Source organism: Pagrus pagrus, assembly GCF_965226575.1.
Source record: "Pagrus pagrus genome assembly, chromosome: 15".
Taxonomy (NCBI): domain Eukaryota; kingdom Metazoa; phylum Chordata; class Actinopteri; order Spariformes; family Sparidae; genus Pagrus; species Pagrus pagrus.
This window is the reverse complement of record NC_140199.1, coordinates 2,189,062-2,209,527: the sequence shown is the minus strand read 5'-3', so window position 1 is coordinate 2,209,527 and position 20,466 is coordinate 2,189,062. Positions and strand designations below refer to the sequence as shown.

Sequence of the window (20,466 nt, the reverse complement as noted above, 5' to 3'; positions counted from 1 at the left end):
GTAAAGAAAGGACCAGAAAGTTGACGAGGAGCAAGTGAAATAAAAGATGAACCTCAGTCTTTGCATTTGCTACATTTAAATCAATCCCAACATGCAAATACCACCCACTGATTTACCCCGATAGTTATTCCTGTGATTGAGAATTTAAACAGATTGTTATCATAGATTGTGAAGATGTGAAACAGAACAACAGGACGACAAACCCGTGAGATAAACTGCTTTTACTGTACAACACACAGAGCAGACAGGGCTCCTGCAAAAGCACTTTGAAACAAACAGCAGTTACACGACTGTCAGACTGAGCTCAGGAGAAAAGAGGAAAGCCAGAGCAGGTCAAGACACATCAGGAGGAGGGATTACAGATGCTTTTTCTTTGATATCAAAGGCAGAAAAAATACACTTTTAGAAATCACAGTCACAACATTAGCTGATCTGCTGATGTCGGTCCGGCTGCGGAGCATTCAAGGTCAGCAAAGGAAGTAAACAGTCAAACTAACTGCTTGAATGTGCAGAAAGCCTGTGTTCATATCAGGGACCTTCTGTACATTCTTCTTCAGGGATACTGAAAGATTTGTCATACATTTTTATAGTTAATGAAAATCACTCACAAACCGTTCAGTCTCTCCCACTGATGAGTTTTTTATAATTCAAAAAGGACACAAACTAGTGTTTGCTTTAAATAGTCAGGAGCCATTTTGTCTGAGTACGCACACCCACAATAACACCTTCTTTGGAGATAAGAATCAATTTACACCTACGTAACTTTAGATCAAGATCAACTCGGCTTTTACGTCATCAGCGGTTCATGATCAAGTGCAGCAAGCAGAGCTCAAGATCCAGTTTTTCTGGTTAAGAAAAGTCCAAACTAAGGTGCAGTTAAAACAAAGAAACAACTGGTGAAAGAAGAGAGTTTATGAAGTTCAGTGATGTGGAAACACAAAATCTAGTCCAGTGTTATCTACGTCATCACTTACAGGAGTAACCACATGGTTACTGGTTACACAATATACAGAATAATTAACTAAATATAAGCAAGAACAGAGGATACTTCTGTATCTTTTGCCAGACGGTAGAAGGGTGAAAAGACTGTGGGTTGGGTGGGTTTTGTCTTTTTGTTATCTTTCTTAACCAGTTCCATTAATGGATAAAATCACTGCTGATCTTCATTTACAGCTTGTTAAATCAGTTTAAGGGGTACACCTGTGATTTGGCACATCACTACCATAAAGTTGAAGGACTGGCGAGAGACGCTTTTAAAAATCGAATGGTCAAAACCAACAGCCAAGATATCCTGATTTTTACCTAGTATGTGTTGTGCACCACATCCACGAAATCCTACATTTCCAAATTGCAACTTAATGGTATCTTTTGTTAGACCATCTGAGATGAAAGTCCAATCTGTCAAACCTCATGCCTGCAGATAACTTTCAGTCAGGCTTTGGAGAGCTCCTTCAGAGTCCTTCAGAAGACATAATACAAGAATAGCGATTCACCGAAGGCATCCCAGAAGACCGGGACAGTTACAAAAATGTACCAACCTCCTCCAAGCAGTAAGGGGATAAAGCTTCTAATGACACAGCTCTACTTCACAAGGAAACTAAAGGTTAATTTCCCACGCCAAGTTCTCATCAACTCTTACAGAGAAGTAACAGAAACTATTCTGACTGGAAACATCACAAACTGATGTGGTGCACAGCCCGGGACAGGATAGGTTTTTAAAACCGCCCAGAACATCACTGGCACCATCTACAGAGCATCAGTGACGTGAGGTGTCTGCACAGAGCCCAGAGGAAACTAAAAGACGACACCACCCCAGCCGCAGTCTGACAAAAGATACAGAAGTATCTGCTGCCGCATCAGCAGACCACAGAGCAGCTTCTTCTCTCAGACTGCAGGACTCCTGGATCATCTTCAACTCATTTTTCTGACATTATTATTTATTAATTAATCTGTTTTGTCTTTGTTTTTATGTGAATATAGCTCAGGAAATTACAAGAAGAAATTTCATGATACAAGTGTGTTGCATGATGACAATTAAATCTTGAATCTCGACTTTGAACATTTGAGTATGTGGCTAGTCCCATCTTGTTTTTTTTCTTTTCCTCACTCTTAGACAGCGTCTTTCCAGCTTGAAGTTATTTCTGCTCTGTTTGGAGCTGACGTACTCAGCGGCTTATCTTCGGAGAGTGTGGTCTTTTTGTACTGCTCACATTTCAACAACATGTTGGTCCCTGAACATTGTTAAAACCTGACTCAGACCTGACTGACGTATCTCTGTCAAGAACATTTCTAACAACTTGATAGTGAAGTCTAAATATGTGTTTTTGAAAAACAGAGTTGACCGGTAGTCTCTTTTATTTCTCTGGTTCGATAAGTTTCAACTGTCACGTGATCTTCCACTTTAGAAACTGTGTCAGATGTCTGGGTCATGTCACTCCGTCAGTGTCAGACAACAGGACAACGTGGTCAAAGCTGCTGTGCTTTCACTCCTACGCGCTCAGACTGTCGCTCAGCCTCCGAGCAAACTACACCACCACAAATTGAGTCATCCAGCCAACAAGGCGGCCAGACAGAGTCCTCATCCACCTACTGAGGTCTCCAAAAGTAGTTCAGTGATTTTATTTTTTAAACAAAACCTTTAACTGAAGTTTTTAGTTTTTATTCTTTTTCAGTAAATTCTTTTTTAACAATCTGTCTGAGCTCTCTGAGCAAAGTGAGTCTACTAGGTCACTGCCTCTTCAATCTGTTCAGAGTCCCAATAATCCCTCAACTGCACAATAAGACACTAAACTGTAGATGATTTTTACTGTATATTATTAGTCGAAATGCGATTACAGTTTTCCAGCCCAGGGACAGAAGAAAGAGCTGTCACAAATCAGGAAGCAATAAGAGCTTAAAAATCGAGCAAAGACCCTCTCATAAAATCTTTCTGGTGATGGGACACATGACAATGGACGGATTTGGAGCTTCTCTTCAGTACTGAGCTATACCCAAGTGCATCAAATCTGCTTAGAGTGCAGATGAAGTTTGTGCTCGTGATGATCTTCAGCGTGCCACAACCTCTACATTCATGATTCAATCTCGCCTTAATCTCCGCGCTACTATGTCAAATATACATTAGGGGTAAAGCTGTAAAAATAAAGCGGTACAGACAAAATATTGATCTCATCGATGGAGGTTAACACAAACAATATCCCTTAGACTGACAGCGGGATAATCACCAGAGTGAATGAAAACCAGGCAAAGTAGAAACCAACACAAACTGAGAATTGTTGCATGACACGGACACATTAGGCTTTTTTTTTTCTTTTTTTTTTGTAGATGGAAGCGCTGTCATGGACTTAACACCAACTAAATCCTTCCCTTTACTGCTGCTGATCACACTGATGGCCGACAACATCTGTCCACTCGCTGCTCGCCCTAAAATTGCAGTGAATGGGGACAAATGGGGACGGGTCAGGGACACCGGGAGGGGCTGAGGGGCTGAGGGACAGCAGAGACAGCACGGGACAGACAGGCGAGACATGCTAATGCTGTTTGCTGGTCGGAAATTACTACTTTTTGGAACAAAAGTGCAAAGACTGACCCTGCAAGATAGATTTCCTCGCAGGAATTGGGGCAAATTTTTTTTAACCCAGATTTTCTCAGATTCTGTTTTCTGATGTTATTTCAGTGTGAGGGCTCGTCTTTAGTACATGTTGTCAAATATTAAAGTGGACATAGACAACTTTCTCCCCACCTATAGTTTCCAAGTTGTGTTAGTTTTGGACCAGGTTGCTTAGCAACTACCAACAACACAGGACAAAATATGAGTTTATTCATTCCTGTAGTCTGCAACGGAGATGTGAAAATGGACAGAAATGGTGCCAGGCTGCCAGCTTGACTGGATCGACAGTCAGCCTTCACTGCCCGATGGCAGACAAAAATGCATAGTGAACCAATGTAAACATCACTGGTGCCATTACATCGTGCAGTCAATATTTACTCCATAGAGCAAAACACTTAGCTATTGTCAGTTTAAGTTAAATCTGCTGTTGAGTGAGCGGGGTGGATGCGTACAGTTGTTGCCTCATCTCGATTGTCAAAATCAGTGGTCGTTGAGAGGAACAGCGAGTCCTCTCCTCCTTGATCAAGACATGTGTTTCAGGTAAAAAAAAAAAAAGGATCTTATTATTTAACAAACAGGTCATTCTAGGACGAGTAGGAATTGTTTCTGTAATGATATCAGACACTTAGAATAACAACCTCAGCCTGTCAGTGGCAAAACTTGATGATTGAAGCTGCCCCAAAGGGTTATAGCAGCCACTGCAGCCTTGTTGCAGCTGTAAGCTGAGGCGATCTGCTGGACTCTGCTGGAAGTTACAAAGTAACATAGTTATTTTAATCCAAACCACAATGTCCACTTCAACCTAACCGAAGTAGCTGTTCTTGCCTGAATCTAACCAAACATGTCAGCATATAACAAATATCGTCAACCAACCTGCTCAGTCATTCAGGTCTGAGGATGAGATGGTCACGCAGGTAGAGCTATGTATTAATGAAGATATCTACGTATTAATGATGATATCTATATATTAATGGTGATATAGAGCAACAAACCCTTGACATTTTTAAACAAACCAACAGCCTTGTGAACGAGGCTGGACGAGCAGACGAAGGACCAAAGCCTAATAAATTATGAATACTTAAACTTTTTCTATTTCTCACTGTAGAGAGTTTCTTTAGCTTCCTAATGCATAGACTTGATTAACTATTATGTTTCTGTCTTTTCCTCTGATAAACCCAAAGTAATGAGAGTAGACCCATGTAGATGTACGACTCTGCAACCATTCTGGCTGTTCACCAACACTCTTAAAAAACACATCAACAAAGCCTTAATTTCCGGTGGTAACTGGAAAAAAAGACTGTAATAATATCACCACCATCATGTTAGAGATGCTTTATACAACTCTGTTCCCGCTTAAAGTAATATATGACTATAACGTGTTACCCCAACACTGCTGAACATGTATCTGCCGAAGACACACTCTGTTGCCACATTATCTAGTGCTGTATAATGGCACAAGTGTTGGATATGCAAAGATTACCCCTGTAACATGATGGATCAACAAATGAGCCAGTGAATGAAGCAGCAGAGGAAGTGAGGATGCCGGCCGGTGAAGAGAGACGAATGATGTTGACGAACTGAGTGAGAAAAAAAGAAGCGTAAATCTTCTTAGGAGCTCCAAGTTCAACCCTCCCCCACCATCCCCATCCCCATCCCTGCCTGCCTGCCTGCAATAAGGCCCGAGCTGGTGAAGTTAGCAACACTTCCACATTCTCTCCTTTCATTCATTAAAACAGCTGTTCATTCAGTCATCATCTGTCCAGACTCAGCTGTACTGTAGTCTAATCTAAAGAGCTATAACGTTGTGTCAAGTCTTTCCGGTGGGATTAAAAATGGCATCTTATACTGATAATTTTCAAGGTATTTTGTCAAAGGTAGAAATTCCAGTATCTTGCTACAAGTACAACCTAAAGACTGCCGATTTCTGTCAACAGATGAGCGGCATATGAGAGTGATTTGTCTCAATCTCAAGTTGAGTAAGTTAGAAGACTAAAGGACAGAACGGACGACTTGCTGAAGACTTTGGTTACATGGTAAAGCTATATCATCAGGGTGTTAATAGAGAAAAACCTGAAGGGTTCATCCTCTGAGGAGCAAGAACGTGATCAGAAAAGTTCATGGTAATGTGCCTCCCATAAATTAATCACATTTCATATGTATAAGTGAGAAATGTTGGTCTGAATATGAAACTCCCCAATTAACTCCGTCATTAACTTAAGCCAAACACCTCAGAGGTGACTATGTGTTGCTTTCGTCTTATAACACTGTAAATGTTTTTATGTCTTTGTGATCTCGACAGCTGAAGACGTTTGAAGACATGACGTTCAGCTCTGATGAATCGGGAAGTGGATTTTCTGACATAAGATATTAATTATAATATAATGATTAGTTGGAGCCGTATGTGTAGAAGCTGCATGTGGTCGATTGTTAAAGAAGAAGTTAGATATTTAGTGCCTGAGGATGTGAAATGGATTTAAACTGATGATGTTTGTGCATTGTTGAAGCTCCAACAGCTTTAACTTCACGTCTCTATTAAGAAACTCTTACAGTAGTTACTGTAGTTGTGGCGGCTCCGATGTAAAACCCTTGTCAACACGTAGATGATTAATCAGTATCAGCGTCAAACCCCTGACCTGACGGTGCTCATGTCAACTAACTTAGTCAAACTAATAAAAATAAAATAAAAGTGTCAGATAGCATCAAGTAGTAACATAAACAAAACAACTCTTAAGAAAAGACAATGCTGTATGACACGTTAAGTATTTTAAATAATAAAGCATTTACATAAATACATGTACGCACATTAAGCAAAAAATAATGTGCAGTATATCATAGGCATTAAATATTAAATACACATACTGTATGTGGTATCTGGTTAAATTAAATAAATGATCTCATTCCAGAAGGTGAATAATAAACAAAGACATTCAGTTGCAGGAGCGTTTTAAAGCTGGATATAGAAAATGCGCAAAAACATTCATAAAAATATCAGATCGAATGCAAAACAAGTCTCCGCCTGATGTAACGAGGCCTCACACTCTGACTCTGAAGGACTTAAATAAATAAAAATAACTGTATAAATATGTGTAAATAACTTTAAACGTGTGGCCTAATTTTAACCGGGTTTTAGATGCTAGTCATCTGTTGCTGTCATGTTTATTCATATGACAGTAACTGAATATCTTTGGGTTGTGGACAAAACAATTTGAGGACTTCAAACAACAAACAAACAAATCAATTAATCGAGAAAATAATCAACAAATTAATTGACAATGAAAAAAAAATCCTTAGTTGCAGTTTTAATTGGAAGTGCTAAATGATAGTTTCCTCCTTGCATGATCTGTTGTGGAAGGCAATTGGCAGCCGACCATATAACTTATTGTTACTCCCCATTGTTTTCATATATCAGGAGCAATAATGGCCTCAGTGTAGATTAAAATAATTAAAAGGTTCCCTGTAGAGTTTTGGACCACTTGCGGTGCTATGGAGTAAAGTTTTGTGTCTTGTATTTTGATATTGAGGTTTTTAAGGTCACTGACGGCTTTACTGCTGTTTTACAATCACTTCATCTGTGTTTAAGCCCTGATAACTGCCATCTATTTTCAGATTCCTCTTTCAAAAGATAAGGTATATCTCACAACGACAACAGCTTGAGAATATGCACCAAACATAAAGATTTCAGAGCTCAACAAAAACACCATCACTCTGGAAGATCTGACAAGATTTAAATTCAAGTTCAGTGTCTCATATCTGTCCAGAGTAGAGCTCTTTCTCAACAAATCAATAAAGGATCTCTGACAGCGTTGGAATTGTCGGGTTTATCAATCGGTAATTCGATTATGGAAATGAATCGTGACACTGCTAATGAACAAACGGCTGTAAAAGTCTCAAGCTGTGTTACTGAACACACCGACAGTTCTCAAAAGTAGAATACTAACACATTTAGCAAACCTATGAATGTGCATAAAGCTGCGTTCGTTACCCAGAAAACTCTACAGGGTCCCTTTGAAAAGATGTTGATGACTGTAACTGAAGAACAAGAGCTAGAAATTGGACGTTCACTATCAAATCTTTTCCATTACACACACAGAATCCTTCACATACTGACTTTTGCATCGGCCAATCAAATCCTCACATGATGTTCACCAATCTTCTCCCTGTTCTTCTTCAAATCCCATATGTAACATCATCTAACATCAGCCTCCCTGTGACATTATGATGTCACAGTCCGCCATTTCTCTCCGTTTGCCAATCAAAACCGTCATCACTCTAACGCACGGCGGCATTCGTCTTTCATCTGTTTACATCCTTCACTGACAGACGGACTTGCGTTCTTCTTTAGGTGCTTTTGGCATTTCTCTCCGCCGCAGTGTCACAGAATGATGTCATAGAGTCTGCCGACGCGGCCCAGCCACTCGCGCAGCGCCTGGCGTACGCGAGCATCCGTCACGTGACAGGACAGCTGGCTGAGGCAGGGGTAGAGCGCCGGCTGGAGCGCCATGAACGAGGAATCTGACAGGAGCAGGACCTGATTGAGGAGAGTCAACACCATGTTGGTCCAGGCCTGCAAACAGAGAGAAACACACACACACGTGACTGTACATGTGAGGGGCTTGATGGTCAGTTTTATCTGAACTTGACTAACTCTGGTGTGTTTGTTGTAGCTATAGTTATAAAAGGCTTTTGCATTTACATGTACAAAATGTTTCTGCCCCTCGGGGTCCCTCAGGTGTAAATTGTTTATGTGGTAACTTACCAAAAGAGTCAAAAACAATGTTTAAACTTGTGACAGTGAATTCTCCTGTCTCACACTGCGTACCTGTATCTGAGCCTCAGCGTCCCTCAGTGAGATGCTGTGGGAGCTGATGGTGGATCCTGACCGTGGTCTCTTCTCCTGCCTCAGGACCTCAGGTCCGGCACTGACTGAGTGCCTCAAAGGGGGACCCTGCTGGTCCACCAGATGCTGGGGCCTCTGCGGGGGCCTTTGCGGCTCCACGGGGCCCCGCCGCTCCCCGACACCTCCTCCTGCTGCCGCTCCCCGGCCCTGCTCCTTCATGAACATGTTGACGTGGCTCTGCTGCGGCTGCTGCTGCTGCTGTTTCCTGCGTTTGTACTCCATCATCAGCTTGCTGATGGTTTTGTCGGTGGCGATGGTGTACAGTTTGTTGCCAGCACTTTCCCACCATTCCTTTCTTCTTCCGGGCCCGGTGCTGCCAGGAGCTGAACTTCCTGCGAGGCTGGGGTCCCTCATCTCGCCTCCGGTCCGAAAGTGGTGCGGCAGACTGCCTGTGCAGCTGCGAATAGAGAGGAGATGTTTGCTTTAACCAGAGAGATGACTCCACAGACTGAGAGAGAATAACTAGCATTACGACCTCACAGTATGCCTCCACGCGCCAAGTTCACATCCATATCTATCTAGAGGCATGTAACTATGATGTGGTGAAGTTTTTTATTAGGTGATAAGTGTAGTTCTGAAAGGCAGGTGGAGACAACGTACTGGTCAAAATTAAAGCTCGTCATTATTACATCATCAAAATCTTGGATGTAAATGTGCCTCATCCATGTTTGATATGACTGAAGTCAGACCTGTATCCTGGGCTGGGAGTGGGCGTGTCCCCTGGTGATGCTGTGCTCACATCCGCCGTCTGACACGTGTACCCGCCTTCCTCTGATGGCGTCCCCCTCGCCGACAGCCCGCCTGCTGACGTCGGGGTGGAGTTCTCAGACTGGAAGAGAGGCAGGAAGATGATGTGACTTCCTCGTGACCTCGGCATTGCCGTCTCCTCCAGCGTGCTCTCCAGGTCCCGGTGCATTTGGATGTAGCTGTTGCACAGATCCATGCACAGCTTGTAGAGGCGTTTGACCAGCCAGGCCCAGTCGGCGCTGCCCAGCGGCTGCACGCTGTGAGACGGGATGGGGGCTCTCCAGTGATGGCGCTTATCCCGGCCACGAGGGGGGCTGACCTGAGAGGAGGACACACAGAGTAAAGTGGATTTTTTGATATTACAACAACATGAGTAATGAATCTTCCTCATTACATTAGGAGGGTGAAAAGATCAGGAAACCCTCCGTAAAGAGGGATGGAAAGCAGAGCAGAAGGACGACTAATCCTGGTAAATCTCTTATTGTTGTTTGTTTAGTGTCTGTGGTTCTTTGGGAGGTCACCTGTCGAGCTGTGACCTCTGAGAGCACCTGTACTGTTTTCTGTCTTTAGCTTTTGCAGCCCAGTCGTTACTTTGTAAATTTCAAATTTGTACGTCACACCGAACATATTGACATTTCAACAATATGTGTCATATTCACATTACATGTATATAAACTGACGTTCATGTCGGGATGGGAGGGAGCAGTGTTTTTGACAGGGACCACCACGTTTCAACATTTTGAAGCATGACACAGCTGGATGTTTTTAAGGAGACCTTAAAAACAGGCATTTTATGCCAAAAACAAGATGTTTCTTAACCCTAATCAAGGGATTTTCTTGCCAAAACCTATCCAGGCCATGTGTGTGCATGTGTGTGTGTTTGCGCACATCACCTGTGCTGTTTCTTCAAAGATGTCTTCATCCTCTGATGAAGCAGAGCCAGGGTGGGAGGAGTCGGAGCTCCCCTCCTCTTCCTCGTACAGGATCCTCTTCACCTGAAAAATGATCAGATATTCAGATGTGAAACTGTTTTGATTGCTGATTACGTGCTTATAATGATGTTACCAACACGTTAATATGTGATTGCTGTGACTTTAGTAGGTCGGTGCTAGATGGTTACGAAGGTGAGCAGATTATTGGATAAAAAGGAAAAAAAATAATGAGTCAATTTGAATGTATTATTTTTCTGATGCGTTTGTTTCAAACATAAAAGTACCTGCACTGAACCAAACACACAAAGCAGAACTGAACAAAACATATATTTGTTATATTTGGATCATTATTTCAATAAAAAGAACAACAAAAACCAGCCAAAGCTTGGAAAAGCAAACTGAAAACTAACTTGAAGCTACATAAATTATTTCTCAGGCAGATAAACACGTTTGACATTATAGCCTCATAAAGTTATCCTGCTCTTTGGTTGCTAGATGATCCACTTATTTCACCATCTAGTTTCTGTGTCTGTCCGTCGTTTGGTAACGAGAATGGGAGGGACGGACGGACAACCAGAGATCATATAGTGATGCCTCTGGCCACAGCTGTTGTTGGCGCTGAGACATAATAACCGCAGAGTTTAGATGAGGGGTTTCTACCTGCTGTGCGGTCATGGTGTCAGCCTGGCTCAGCGTGGCACACAGCAGGGCCTGGAAGTACAGGTTGAAGCTCATGGCAGACTGACGGTAAAGATTTGCTGCTCCACAAACACCTGACACCTTCATCAGTAGATACTTGAGACCGGGCCGAGTGTCAAAGTCCTGCGCTGTCCTGCAGAGGAAGAGATCAGGAGAATGGATCGGTTTCATCGTTATCAACCAACTCTGTCAGTGTGCATTTTTGTTTTTTTTCTTGTTGCAGTAACCTGTAAGAGTCCAGCAGCAGATCCAGGATTATGGCTAAATTGGTCATGGAGATGTAGCGCAGGAAGCCTGCTGTGTTTCTGCTGGGGTCAGAGGTCACAGGCGTGACCCTTTCGTGACCTTCGGGCTGCTTGACGAACTCCTCCAGCAGGATGTCATAGAGGTTTTGGAGCAGGACCTGGTGGGACAGAAGGCTCACAACGATGGTCCGGAACGGGATCCTGCAGGATTCAGAAAACCAGGGCAGCAGTCAAACCATGTTGATAAGGTTTGAAATGGATAAAGACAATCTCCACTCAAGAAAAAAATCCTTATTAAGGCTGCGATAAACCACTATATATATATATATATATATATGTATATATATATATGTACATATATATACGTGTGTGTGTGTGTGTGTACAGCTGATATCCTGGGCTCTTAGTTGGACACAGAAAAATCAGGTCAGTTCCTTGAGTGCGAGACAGACTGTATGCAGGAATTGTTCACACTGCTACATCTGACAGACACAACGTCACTGATGTTACAAACAACAGCCTTACCCAATTTTCCTGTAACCACGGCAGCAGAGAGACAAGAAAAACAAACAAACTGGGAGTTAGAACTAGAGAGTCAGTCTGGCAGAAGACTATCTGTAAAACGAAGGGAAATTGTGTGCCGTCACATGCCGACTGTGAAATTCTCACCAAAAAGGAAAAACAATCAGGCCGGTTAAATAAAACTGAATACCAACACAGTGTTCTCACTCTTTCCTAGAGATCCTTTCCTTAGCTGATACGACAGACAGGGAGCTAACCCATACACTAACATGTTCCTTAATTAATCAGTTTTAATAACTGAAATGCCTTTTCCTCTTGTGAATTACAGTGTATTATCTGTGGCTGCATGAATACCAGTAACCAACGGCTGCTGAAAGTTTTGCTTTCATCAAGAGCAATTAAAAATATACAAAAGAAAAAAAAAGGGTCTCAAACAACTAACTGGTTTCCTTTTAAGAAATAGCATACTGTATTCTGTAGTTTTGGGGAGTTTAAATGTTTCAGGACAACACAAGATTTTCCAGGACATTCTGCTTTTTCTCTCATTTTCCATGTGTTTTCCATGACTGGAAAAATTGGCCAACTGTTTCCAGGTTTTCCAGGACGCATGTGAACCCTTGCAGCATGATTAGTGTTGGTTAGAGTTTTTATCTTGGGCTCAGGAGCAGGGGAATGTAGCTTTAGTTTGTAGACATGTTGGACATGCTTCTGTGTGTGTGTATTTGTGTGCGTCTTGTCTACCTCCTCTGAGTGTGTCCGTTGGACTGCTGGTCAGGCGGCAGCTCGATGATGAGAACGCAGGACTGAGCGTGCTCGAAGCCCTCCTTGTTGTTGGGCGTCTTTGGAGAGCACTGGGTGTCCAACATAAAGACCTGGGGACACAAAGACGACGCGTCAATGAGCTCTCCTGGTCCAGCAACACTGGTGGGAGGATGGTTCCTTTTGTCGTGGTTAATCCATGAACCTTTATTGATTTTTGTTAATTTCTTGCCAACGCATTCATTTTTAAGGAGACAACGAACTTTGCTGTTCACCTTTATGATTTTAATAAACATCTGGAATTTGGATTTAAGGCTGAAGCAACAGTAACGCAGCCCAGTGAAGTAAAACCTAAAATAAGACTACCGGACATCTGCACAGTCTCACTCTGCAGCACATGAAGTACACCTGTACAGGTTATCATACAATATTTAAGTCGCACTGACCTGCTGAGCCATCGCTCTGATCCTCCAGTACTCAGCCTCGGCAGCAGGCGAGTGGGACGGAGCCGCCACCTTCACCTCACAGGCGTCTCCGGAGAAACTGTCAGAGCCGCTGTGGAAACACGACAGAAGGTTCTGCAGAGACACAGAAAGACAGAGAGACGTTAACAGTGACCTGCACCGAGTTAGATCCATTTCATTTTCCTTTCAGAAATCATTTTTGTGTCTGCGGCAACTGTCCAACAAATACAAACCAGCGCTTTCAAACTACTGTGTACATGGCTTGATTGTAAGTTAATTTTAAGTGGTGTAGGTCGTCATCAGGGTTTAAAACACAACGACACGAGTCTGTTTGATGCAACACATTTATTCAACACAGGGCGTGTCTGTCTTGGATTATTTGGACAGACTGCTGGATTGTGATGAGTCTCACTTGAAGATACATGAAAACTGAGAACAATAAACATTCAGTGCACGATGCTCAAGAATAAATCATTCTGCTGGTGAATCCTGCATCAGACTACATGTAGTTTTCATCCTGCATTATACAGTTTAATGCACCATAGCGTATATACAGCGTAACACATATATGTACATCATAGCGGATGTGACCTGAATGCATTGCTTAAAATAAATTCAGCTTTTCTATAAACCCAGTCAGAGGTCATGTGTTTACGTGTCTGAAAGCATAAGCTACACGTTAAGGACTGACGTTCATGCTATAAGCTTTATGTCAAGGACATCCTGTGTCCTACAAACACCACTGCACATCACTTTACAGTCTATCTGAGAGTTATTTCAGTTACACCAAGGTATTTTATCATATATTTTTCGAGCACAGTTAAATGTCTTTGTCCATGTTTACATAGTTTTATCAAGGCTTCACACCTGAGAACTCTAGACTGTCTCAACAGGTGGTTGAATGAAGAAAAAGCACCTTATCAAAAATATACAAAAGCAAAATATACACTTAAAAAAAAGTGGAGGACTGAGCCCCCAAGGTGAATTAAATCTGATTCTGTCAACCTGCCTCACAAAATCCCCTGACAGTTAGGGAGGAGTCGTGTTCACATTCTTTCTTCAGTGAACCTCCAGGTAAATTAGAAAATATATATGTTGTCTTCCTGGTAATGATGAGTCATACATCATTTTCTTCCTGGTAACGATGAATCACACATCATTTTCCGACTAGAGATCATCTTGCAATAGGAGTGCACCAACCTGTCGACTTTAGACCACACCTTTCATGTTCAATGCAGCTGGACCGAGGAGTTCTTTGTGAAGGACTCGGGTCGGATGTGACTAAACGCATGTTCTCAGTTGCCTCGTGTCAGTGTCTCTCTCCGCTCTGCTAACAGAGAGCAACACTAGCTAACATTAGTTTAGAAATGGAGTCTGCCATCATAAAATAATGAAAGGCTTCCAGCACGACACAGAAGTCCCACAGAGACCCTTTAACTAGATGCCTGTAAAGTCTCACGACTGGATCTTACATGGTTGTGACTCTATGGCATTGATAAAATCTGTCCACAGACAGGCAGGCAGGCTCATCAGCCCCTTGGCAAAGTATTTTGAAATCGGAGCAGGCACGTACTTCCACTTGCTCAGACAACACCCGTCCTCCAACTCCTCCACACCTCTTACACACCTGTAAAGTTTTGTAACTGCACGCTGAATACAGTACAAAAATAAATGAATAATAGGAATAAGAGTAGAAATAAGTAAGAATAGTAACACAATGGCTGTTATATGTATCATTTTACCACGTGATGAATAGTATTGTGATTATTTCGACAGATATTGCGATTACAATATGATTTATGATTAGCGGGAATGATTCTATCATTAAAATGATGATGATGATGATGTGACATGTGTTTTCTTCCATCTGGAGAACAAGATTTAATAACCAGCACATTTCTGCACTGTCACAAAGTTTACCTTTATCACAAAACTGCAGCTTCTTTGATAGTTAATTGTGCAGCCCTAATTTACAGACAGCTCAAACATGAGAAAGTGTCCCACATGCGACTCAGAGTCACACTTCAATGTGAGCTGCCTCAGGCGACTGGAAACAGGAGCTCTTATGTAAACATCCATAAGTCAACTATATAAATATGATGATGCAACGTTAAACAATAACTTCAGTCCCAACATGCAAAACAGTCACATTGACAGACATGCGGTCATTTTGTTTATGTAACAGATTTTGTGACTAAGAGCATCTTAAGCCATACGTTGAGATTTTATATATATTAAACTGATTTTAAGCCATAAAAAACTCAAACACTGATACATTGTAGAGATAAACACACGAGTTTACATCCAGGCTTTGTTTAATCACCTTTGGTGCAGTTGCTCGTATGTAAGAAATAATTCCACCACAAAGAAAGAAAACACTTCATCTTTCTTCTCTCTGACACTTTGCTGAGGACATTAAGGACAAAGCTCCACAAAGAAGCACAACTCATCTGCTCTGTTACAGACCTAAAATCATATTTTCTGGAAGCAAGCAAAGAAAATCTGTCAATGGCGGGAAAGACCATCATCATCATCATCATCACTCTCTCTGAAACGCACACACACACACACACACGCAAACACAGATGTGGCTCTAAGCTGTAAAGCTGCTTAGCTGCAGTCAGTCAGGCAGCTGCCACCGAACTGCAGGAACACACAGCAGCCACGAATAAAACGCCTGCCGATGTCACCTCCACACACACACACACACACACACACACACGCACACGCACGCACACACACACACACACACACACACACACACACACAGCCAAGGTTAGGAGCCCTTCTCTCTCTCTCTGTGTAGCTGAAATGGAGCAGCGGCGGTTGGATCCCCACTGAGGCTGTACTCTCTAAATCTGTGATGTCCCACGGCACTAAAACGCCACATCAACACAGCGGGAGGTGCCGTCATCAACAAATGAGCACAGGTCTCCTCATTTCTCTAAAGCAGGTCACGAACACTCAGCAAGTTTTTCCATCATAGCTCAGCTTTTGAAATAATTACACTTACAAACACAAACACACACACACACACACACACACACACACACACACACACAAAGCCTGAGGATCGTGATACCACTAAAGCCTAAGTGTCCAAACTCCCCCCCCCCCAGGGCCAAAACTGAAAAACGGGGGGCAGACCTCGGGCCAAAAGCAAACACCTGTTGTGTTGTTAAGATGCTAAATGGTTCTATAGGGATCTCAACTGTTTTCTGCCTGGTGGTTACGACTTAAGATCAGGTAAAAACATGTTTTGCCAGGTTAATCTTTTGGGGTAGGTTCCCAAGGTCTCTTAAATGACTGACCTCATGCACAATGTGTCAATCTGCCCGCCATACTTATAACAAATGATTAATAATTAGGTATCCTACATATTTAAAGAGCATCATTACCTCATAAAAGAATGAAAAGGCTTCAAACAGCGATTCATTTCAGCTTAACTACATTTCCTCAGGAGACTCTGCGATGTGGGAATGTTTGCAACTTTAAAAGTTTATTCAAACTTTAAAAACGTCATCATACATTTACTTATGAGACAGAGCGACAGATGTCAAGCTAATAAAAGTGTCTCACTTTCTTTTAGAGGAATCTCAATCTTTCAGATTTTATACAGGTATGTTGACTGAAACATCTCATCAGAGGTTCTCTATTCAACACTGCATCTTGTAAAGCAACAAAAAAATAGTTGAGTGCAAAAACTTAATTGGTCGAAGTACATTTGACAAGACTACAGAACTGTTTGCAGAACCAAAGTCATCTTCGACTGCCTGCTCATATTTTTGGTCAGTGCAATCACGGCTACATGCTGTTGTGCTTCTTGTGTTTACACATTTAACATTTGAAAACTTCTGCATCTTTTGTGAAATGAAAAAAACGAGCTCTGTAGAATTATCTCCCTCAAAGTCACGTATCAAAAAACCACATTGTTTTTGTGAACTAAAGTCAGGTTGAGCCGTTAGTCGTCAGACAACAGAAGGTCAGAAAGCTTTGAGGCAGCATTGTTTATTTTTCCTCCCAGTTTAATCAGTTTAACAGAGAAGAGAGGTGGAACACGACAAAGCCCTGACGCAGTCGGGGGACAAACAGTTGCTCACAGCTGCAGGACTCGGTGTGTCGGTGTGTGTGTGTGTGTGTGTGTGTGTGTGTGTGTGTGTGTGTGTGTGAGGTTAACTGGGGTTGTCAAGCTTAACGTGGAGTGTCAGCATGTTGACAGTATTAACAGCAAAGGCTTTTAGATTACTTCTGTCCCAAACAGCAGCTTCAGATTGGGGATGGATTATGTGGTTTACTACAGTGGACTGGCCTGTTGAGTGTGTGACAGAGTGCCTCCATACTCTATATGTGCTCATGTTCTTATCTGCATACATCTCTATACACCACTTGGGATTTGCATGCAATTGTGTGTGGAGGAGTGTGTGTGTGTGTGTGTGTGTGTGTGTGTGTGTGTGTGTGTGTGTGTGTGTGTGTGTGTCTGTGTGTACCTTGACAGGCTCTAACGTAGCAGAGAAAGCGTCCTGCAGAGCGCAGCAGGCCAACCTCCACATCTCCTCTGTGAACACCGGACCCACTGTGACCAGAACGTATCTGGAGAGAGAACAACCGGGTTGAGATTAGAAAATGAATCAGTGCCAGTGCCAAAATATTTACATGAGCATAATTCATTATTTTACATTGTTGTCAATGTAAACGAGTCCCAACAAAATCCCAAAAACCAACAACAGGTCAGTTAGTTAAACTTTCTGGCGCTCAGCCGCTGTAAGATTGTTACGGGCATCGCACCGGCCAAAGAGTGCAAAAACAGAGTTACCACGAGGGAGGAGTTGTTTGCATTTGTGACATGTTGGAAAATGTTGCTGTTGCTTCAGCCCTCGTTTACTGTTCAAAAAGTCAGACATCCATCAATTGATGCAAGTGAAACCATCTTTGGCTGATTGTACATCGTGCTGACACCAACACACAGAGAGCATCATAACCACTGACAGCAACGAGTTTTACTCTGTAGTTTAGTCACCGTACTAAATCAGTGTTGGCTTTTAGGATTTCAAATGTGCAAACGTAATGTGTATCTATTTTTGATTTAAAGCTAATTAAGTCCAGTCTCTCTCTCTACAAATTCTTGGGTTAAAGTTTCCACATGGATCTCAGTGTGATGAAGAAGACGAGGAGTTGTGTGGGCACCTGATGCAGGAGCAGCCCACTCTGGAGATGGTCTCTGCCGGTTCAGACACGCAGGCCACCAGGAGCTTGAACAGATCCTTTAACATCAGGTTGATCAGAGACTCGTAACCGATATCTGAAATAAAGTGAGGCAGAAACACACACACACACACGCAAACACACACATAAACACACCACAACACATGTTACCACATGAGACAGAGGAGGAGTGGCCACGATTTAATTTGCCTAAAGAGGAGGACAGTGGAACAACAGGTCATCAGACACGCTCTACTTCACATCGGTGCACCGGAGCAGCTTTTACACAAGACAAACAACAACAGGTCATCACAGCTGTGATGGTGAACCTTATGTTGTGTTATGTCGTCACAGATGCTTCGGTTAAATGCTCAAGTTTCATCAGATGTATATTTCTCTTCCTTCCTTCCGGCCCTTTCTTCATCTTCCCTTCCTTTCATGTCTTTCTGTGGTTCATGTAAGTCACTACACTAAAAACTGCCCAAACTAGTGTGGAGTAAAAAAAAATCAGAGGCAACAGCGTCACAGGAACGAAAGTATTCCAAAATATTGGAGCATTAGGGAACTTTGACCTTCTTAAAAAGAAGGCTTAGCACTGCTAACCCGACATATTCTACATTGAGGGCTTGTCTCAAAAAGGCAGTCACACAAGGACAGTCAGCTGGGTGTTTCTGTCAATCTGCGTCACATGTTGTTTGTACTGTAAAAGTGTTTTGTTTTTTTTCTTTAAGGACACTGTTTGTTCTCCAACATGCTCAGCCTACAAGAAACACCTCTCACTTCCTCTAAATCTCAATCAAGGTAATCAAAGAAGAGAAAACTACAACCACTGCATCTCCAAGGAGGAAAACTAAAGGAAAGGAAGTGGTGAGAGCGAGAGTGGAGCTTAAACTTTCATAAACCTCTCTGCTGACTGGGAGCCACGGGGAACACGCACAGCACCTCCTGCTTCAGGTGTGCAATTAAACAAAGTCTGAATTGTTCTGAGTATGTAAACATGTAAACATCTTGTGTCACCCAAACTCTCTGAGGCTTATCTTTACACACACACACACACACACACACACACACACACACACACACACACACACACACACCTGAGTGTATGAAACTGTTGACGTGCTCCACCACCAGCTCGCAGCACAGCCCGATGGCGTGTTTGAAGTTTGCAGCCGCCACATCCCAGTAGGAGTGGTCGCCATGGCTACGCTCCAGCCACAGTGACATCACAGGAAGCAGCAGCTTGATGACGGAGAAGATGGCAAACCCCGGACCTGCAGGGAGGACACAGTTGAACTGTCAGTGAAAGTTCCCTTACCGGGCTGTCACGATATCAGATCTGTACTGCTCGATTATCGGCGGCAGCAGAATATACGATAACGACGTTATCGTCTCCTCCAACATGATTTTGTGCAGCAGTAGTAGCTTCACACTGTGGTAGCAGCTAACTAGTTGCTGCCTCATCATCTTCTCCTGTTTTCTGCTTAAAGACGAATGGTGATAAACCGAGATAATAAACCGAGACAGTTGTTTCGGGCTTCAGCAGGTGAGGCACAACATCATTCGGTTTGAGGTCATATGACTGATTTGGCGATCCAAAAAATTCCATTGTTTGGTTGGAATTATCTTGATTGCCTGCTCAGCTGTCCTGAAAATGGTTTGGCTGTGTTATAAAAACAGCTGTTGGCCTGATATTGACGCCAACATCCTCACACGTGTTTCAGAGCACATGTCTGTGAGAGTGTGTGTGTGTGTGTGTGTGTGTGTGTGTGTGTGTGTGTTACCTGGTACATTGGTGACCTCTCTGAGCAGCTGGAAGAGCAGCTCCAGTGTTGGAGGTTGGTGTTGGCGAGGACAGTTTGAAACAGCTGTTGTGAGCTGCTCCAGTAACATAATCCACACCTGGATCAGACCTGCAGGACACACAGAGCGGCGGGAGAGTTAGACTGGAGGAGAAAACAGATGCAGACTACAGAAGAAAGAAATGAAAAGAAAAAGAGACCAACACGTCACCTGTGTCATCATCAAACTCCTGCAGGATGCAGTCCATCCCATCTTCCTGCGCCCTCATTGGCAGGCTGGCGAGCCGCGCCCCGAGGAACACCGGCTTGGACGGCATCTTGTAGATCTTTGCCAGCAGCTGTCAATCAAGGCAACATGGCTTCATTAAGTCACCCATCAGGAACTTTTTATTCTTAATTTCAAACTCTTGTTTTATCAAGCACTGCCTGAGTGTAACGCGCAGGGTTTAACAGAGGGTTCGTACCTGCGAACATTTGCGAAGGTAATCGAGAGCAGGCAGGCAGAGGTCAGTGGAGCTGTAACCCGACACATGGACACAGTCTCCAATCTCCTTGTAGTCCACCTCTCCTACACACCAACAGACATCACG

General features: G+C 42.9%; 1 protein-coding gene across 2 annotated transcripts in view; it reads right to left on the bottom strand.

Moving 5' to 3' along the window:
- Positions 1-203: 203 nt before the first annotated feature.
- Positions 204-20,466, bottom strand: part of arfgef3 (ARFGEF family member 3) — a 52,878-nt gene continuing 32,615 nt past the window's right edge. For both annotated transcript variants that reach the window (XM_084376111.1, XM_084376112.1), the window contains exons 28-41: positions 20,341-20,444; positions 20,088-20,214; positions 19,859-19,987; positions 19,172-19,348; positions 18,057-18,171; positions 17,360-17,462; positions 12,855-12,986; positions 12,391-12,521; positions 11,110-11,328; positions 10,844-11,015; positions 10,145-10,246; positions 9,194-9,570; positions 8,427-8,901; positions 204-8,171 (exon numbers count right to left, since the gene is read on the bottom strand). In XM_084376111.1, coding sequence (XP_084232237.1) covers positions 7,980-8,171; positions 8,427-8,901; positions 9,194-9,570; positions 10,145-10,246; positions 10,844-11,015; positions 11,110-11,328; positions 12,391-12,521; positions 12,855-12,986; positions 17,360-17,462; positions 18,057-18,171; positions 19,172-19,348; positions 19,859-19,987; positions 20,088-20,214; positions 20,341-20,444 — 2,555 coding nt within the window. In that variant the 3' untranslated portion in view covers positions 204-7,979. The remainder of the gene's footprint in view (positions 8,172-8,426; positions 8,902-9,193; positions 9,571-10,144; positions 10,247-10,843; positions 11,016-11,109; positions 11,329-12,390; positions 12,522-12,854; positions 12,987-17,359; positions 17,463-18,056; positions 18,172-19,171; positions 19,349-19,858; positions 19,988-20,087; positions 20,215-20,340; positions 20,445-20,466) is intronic.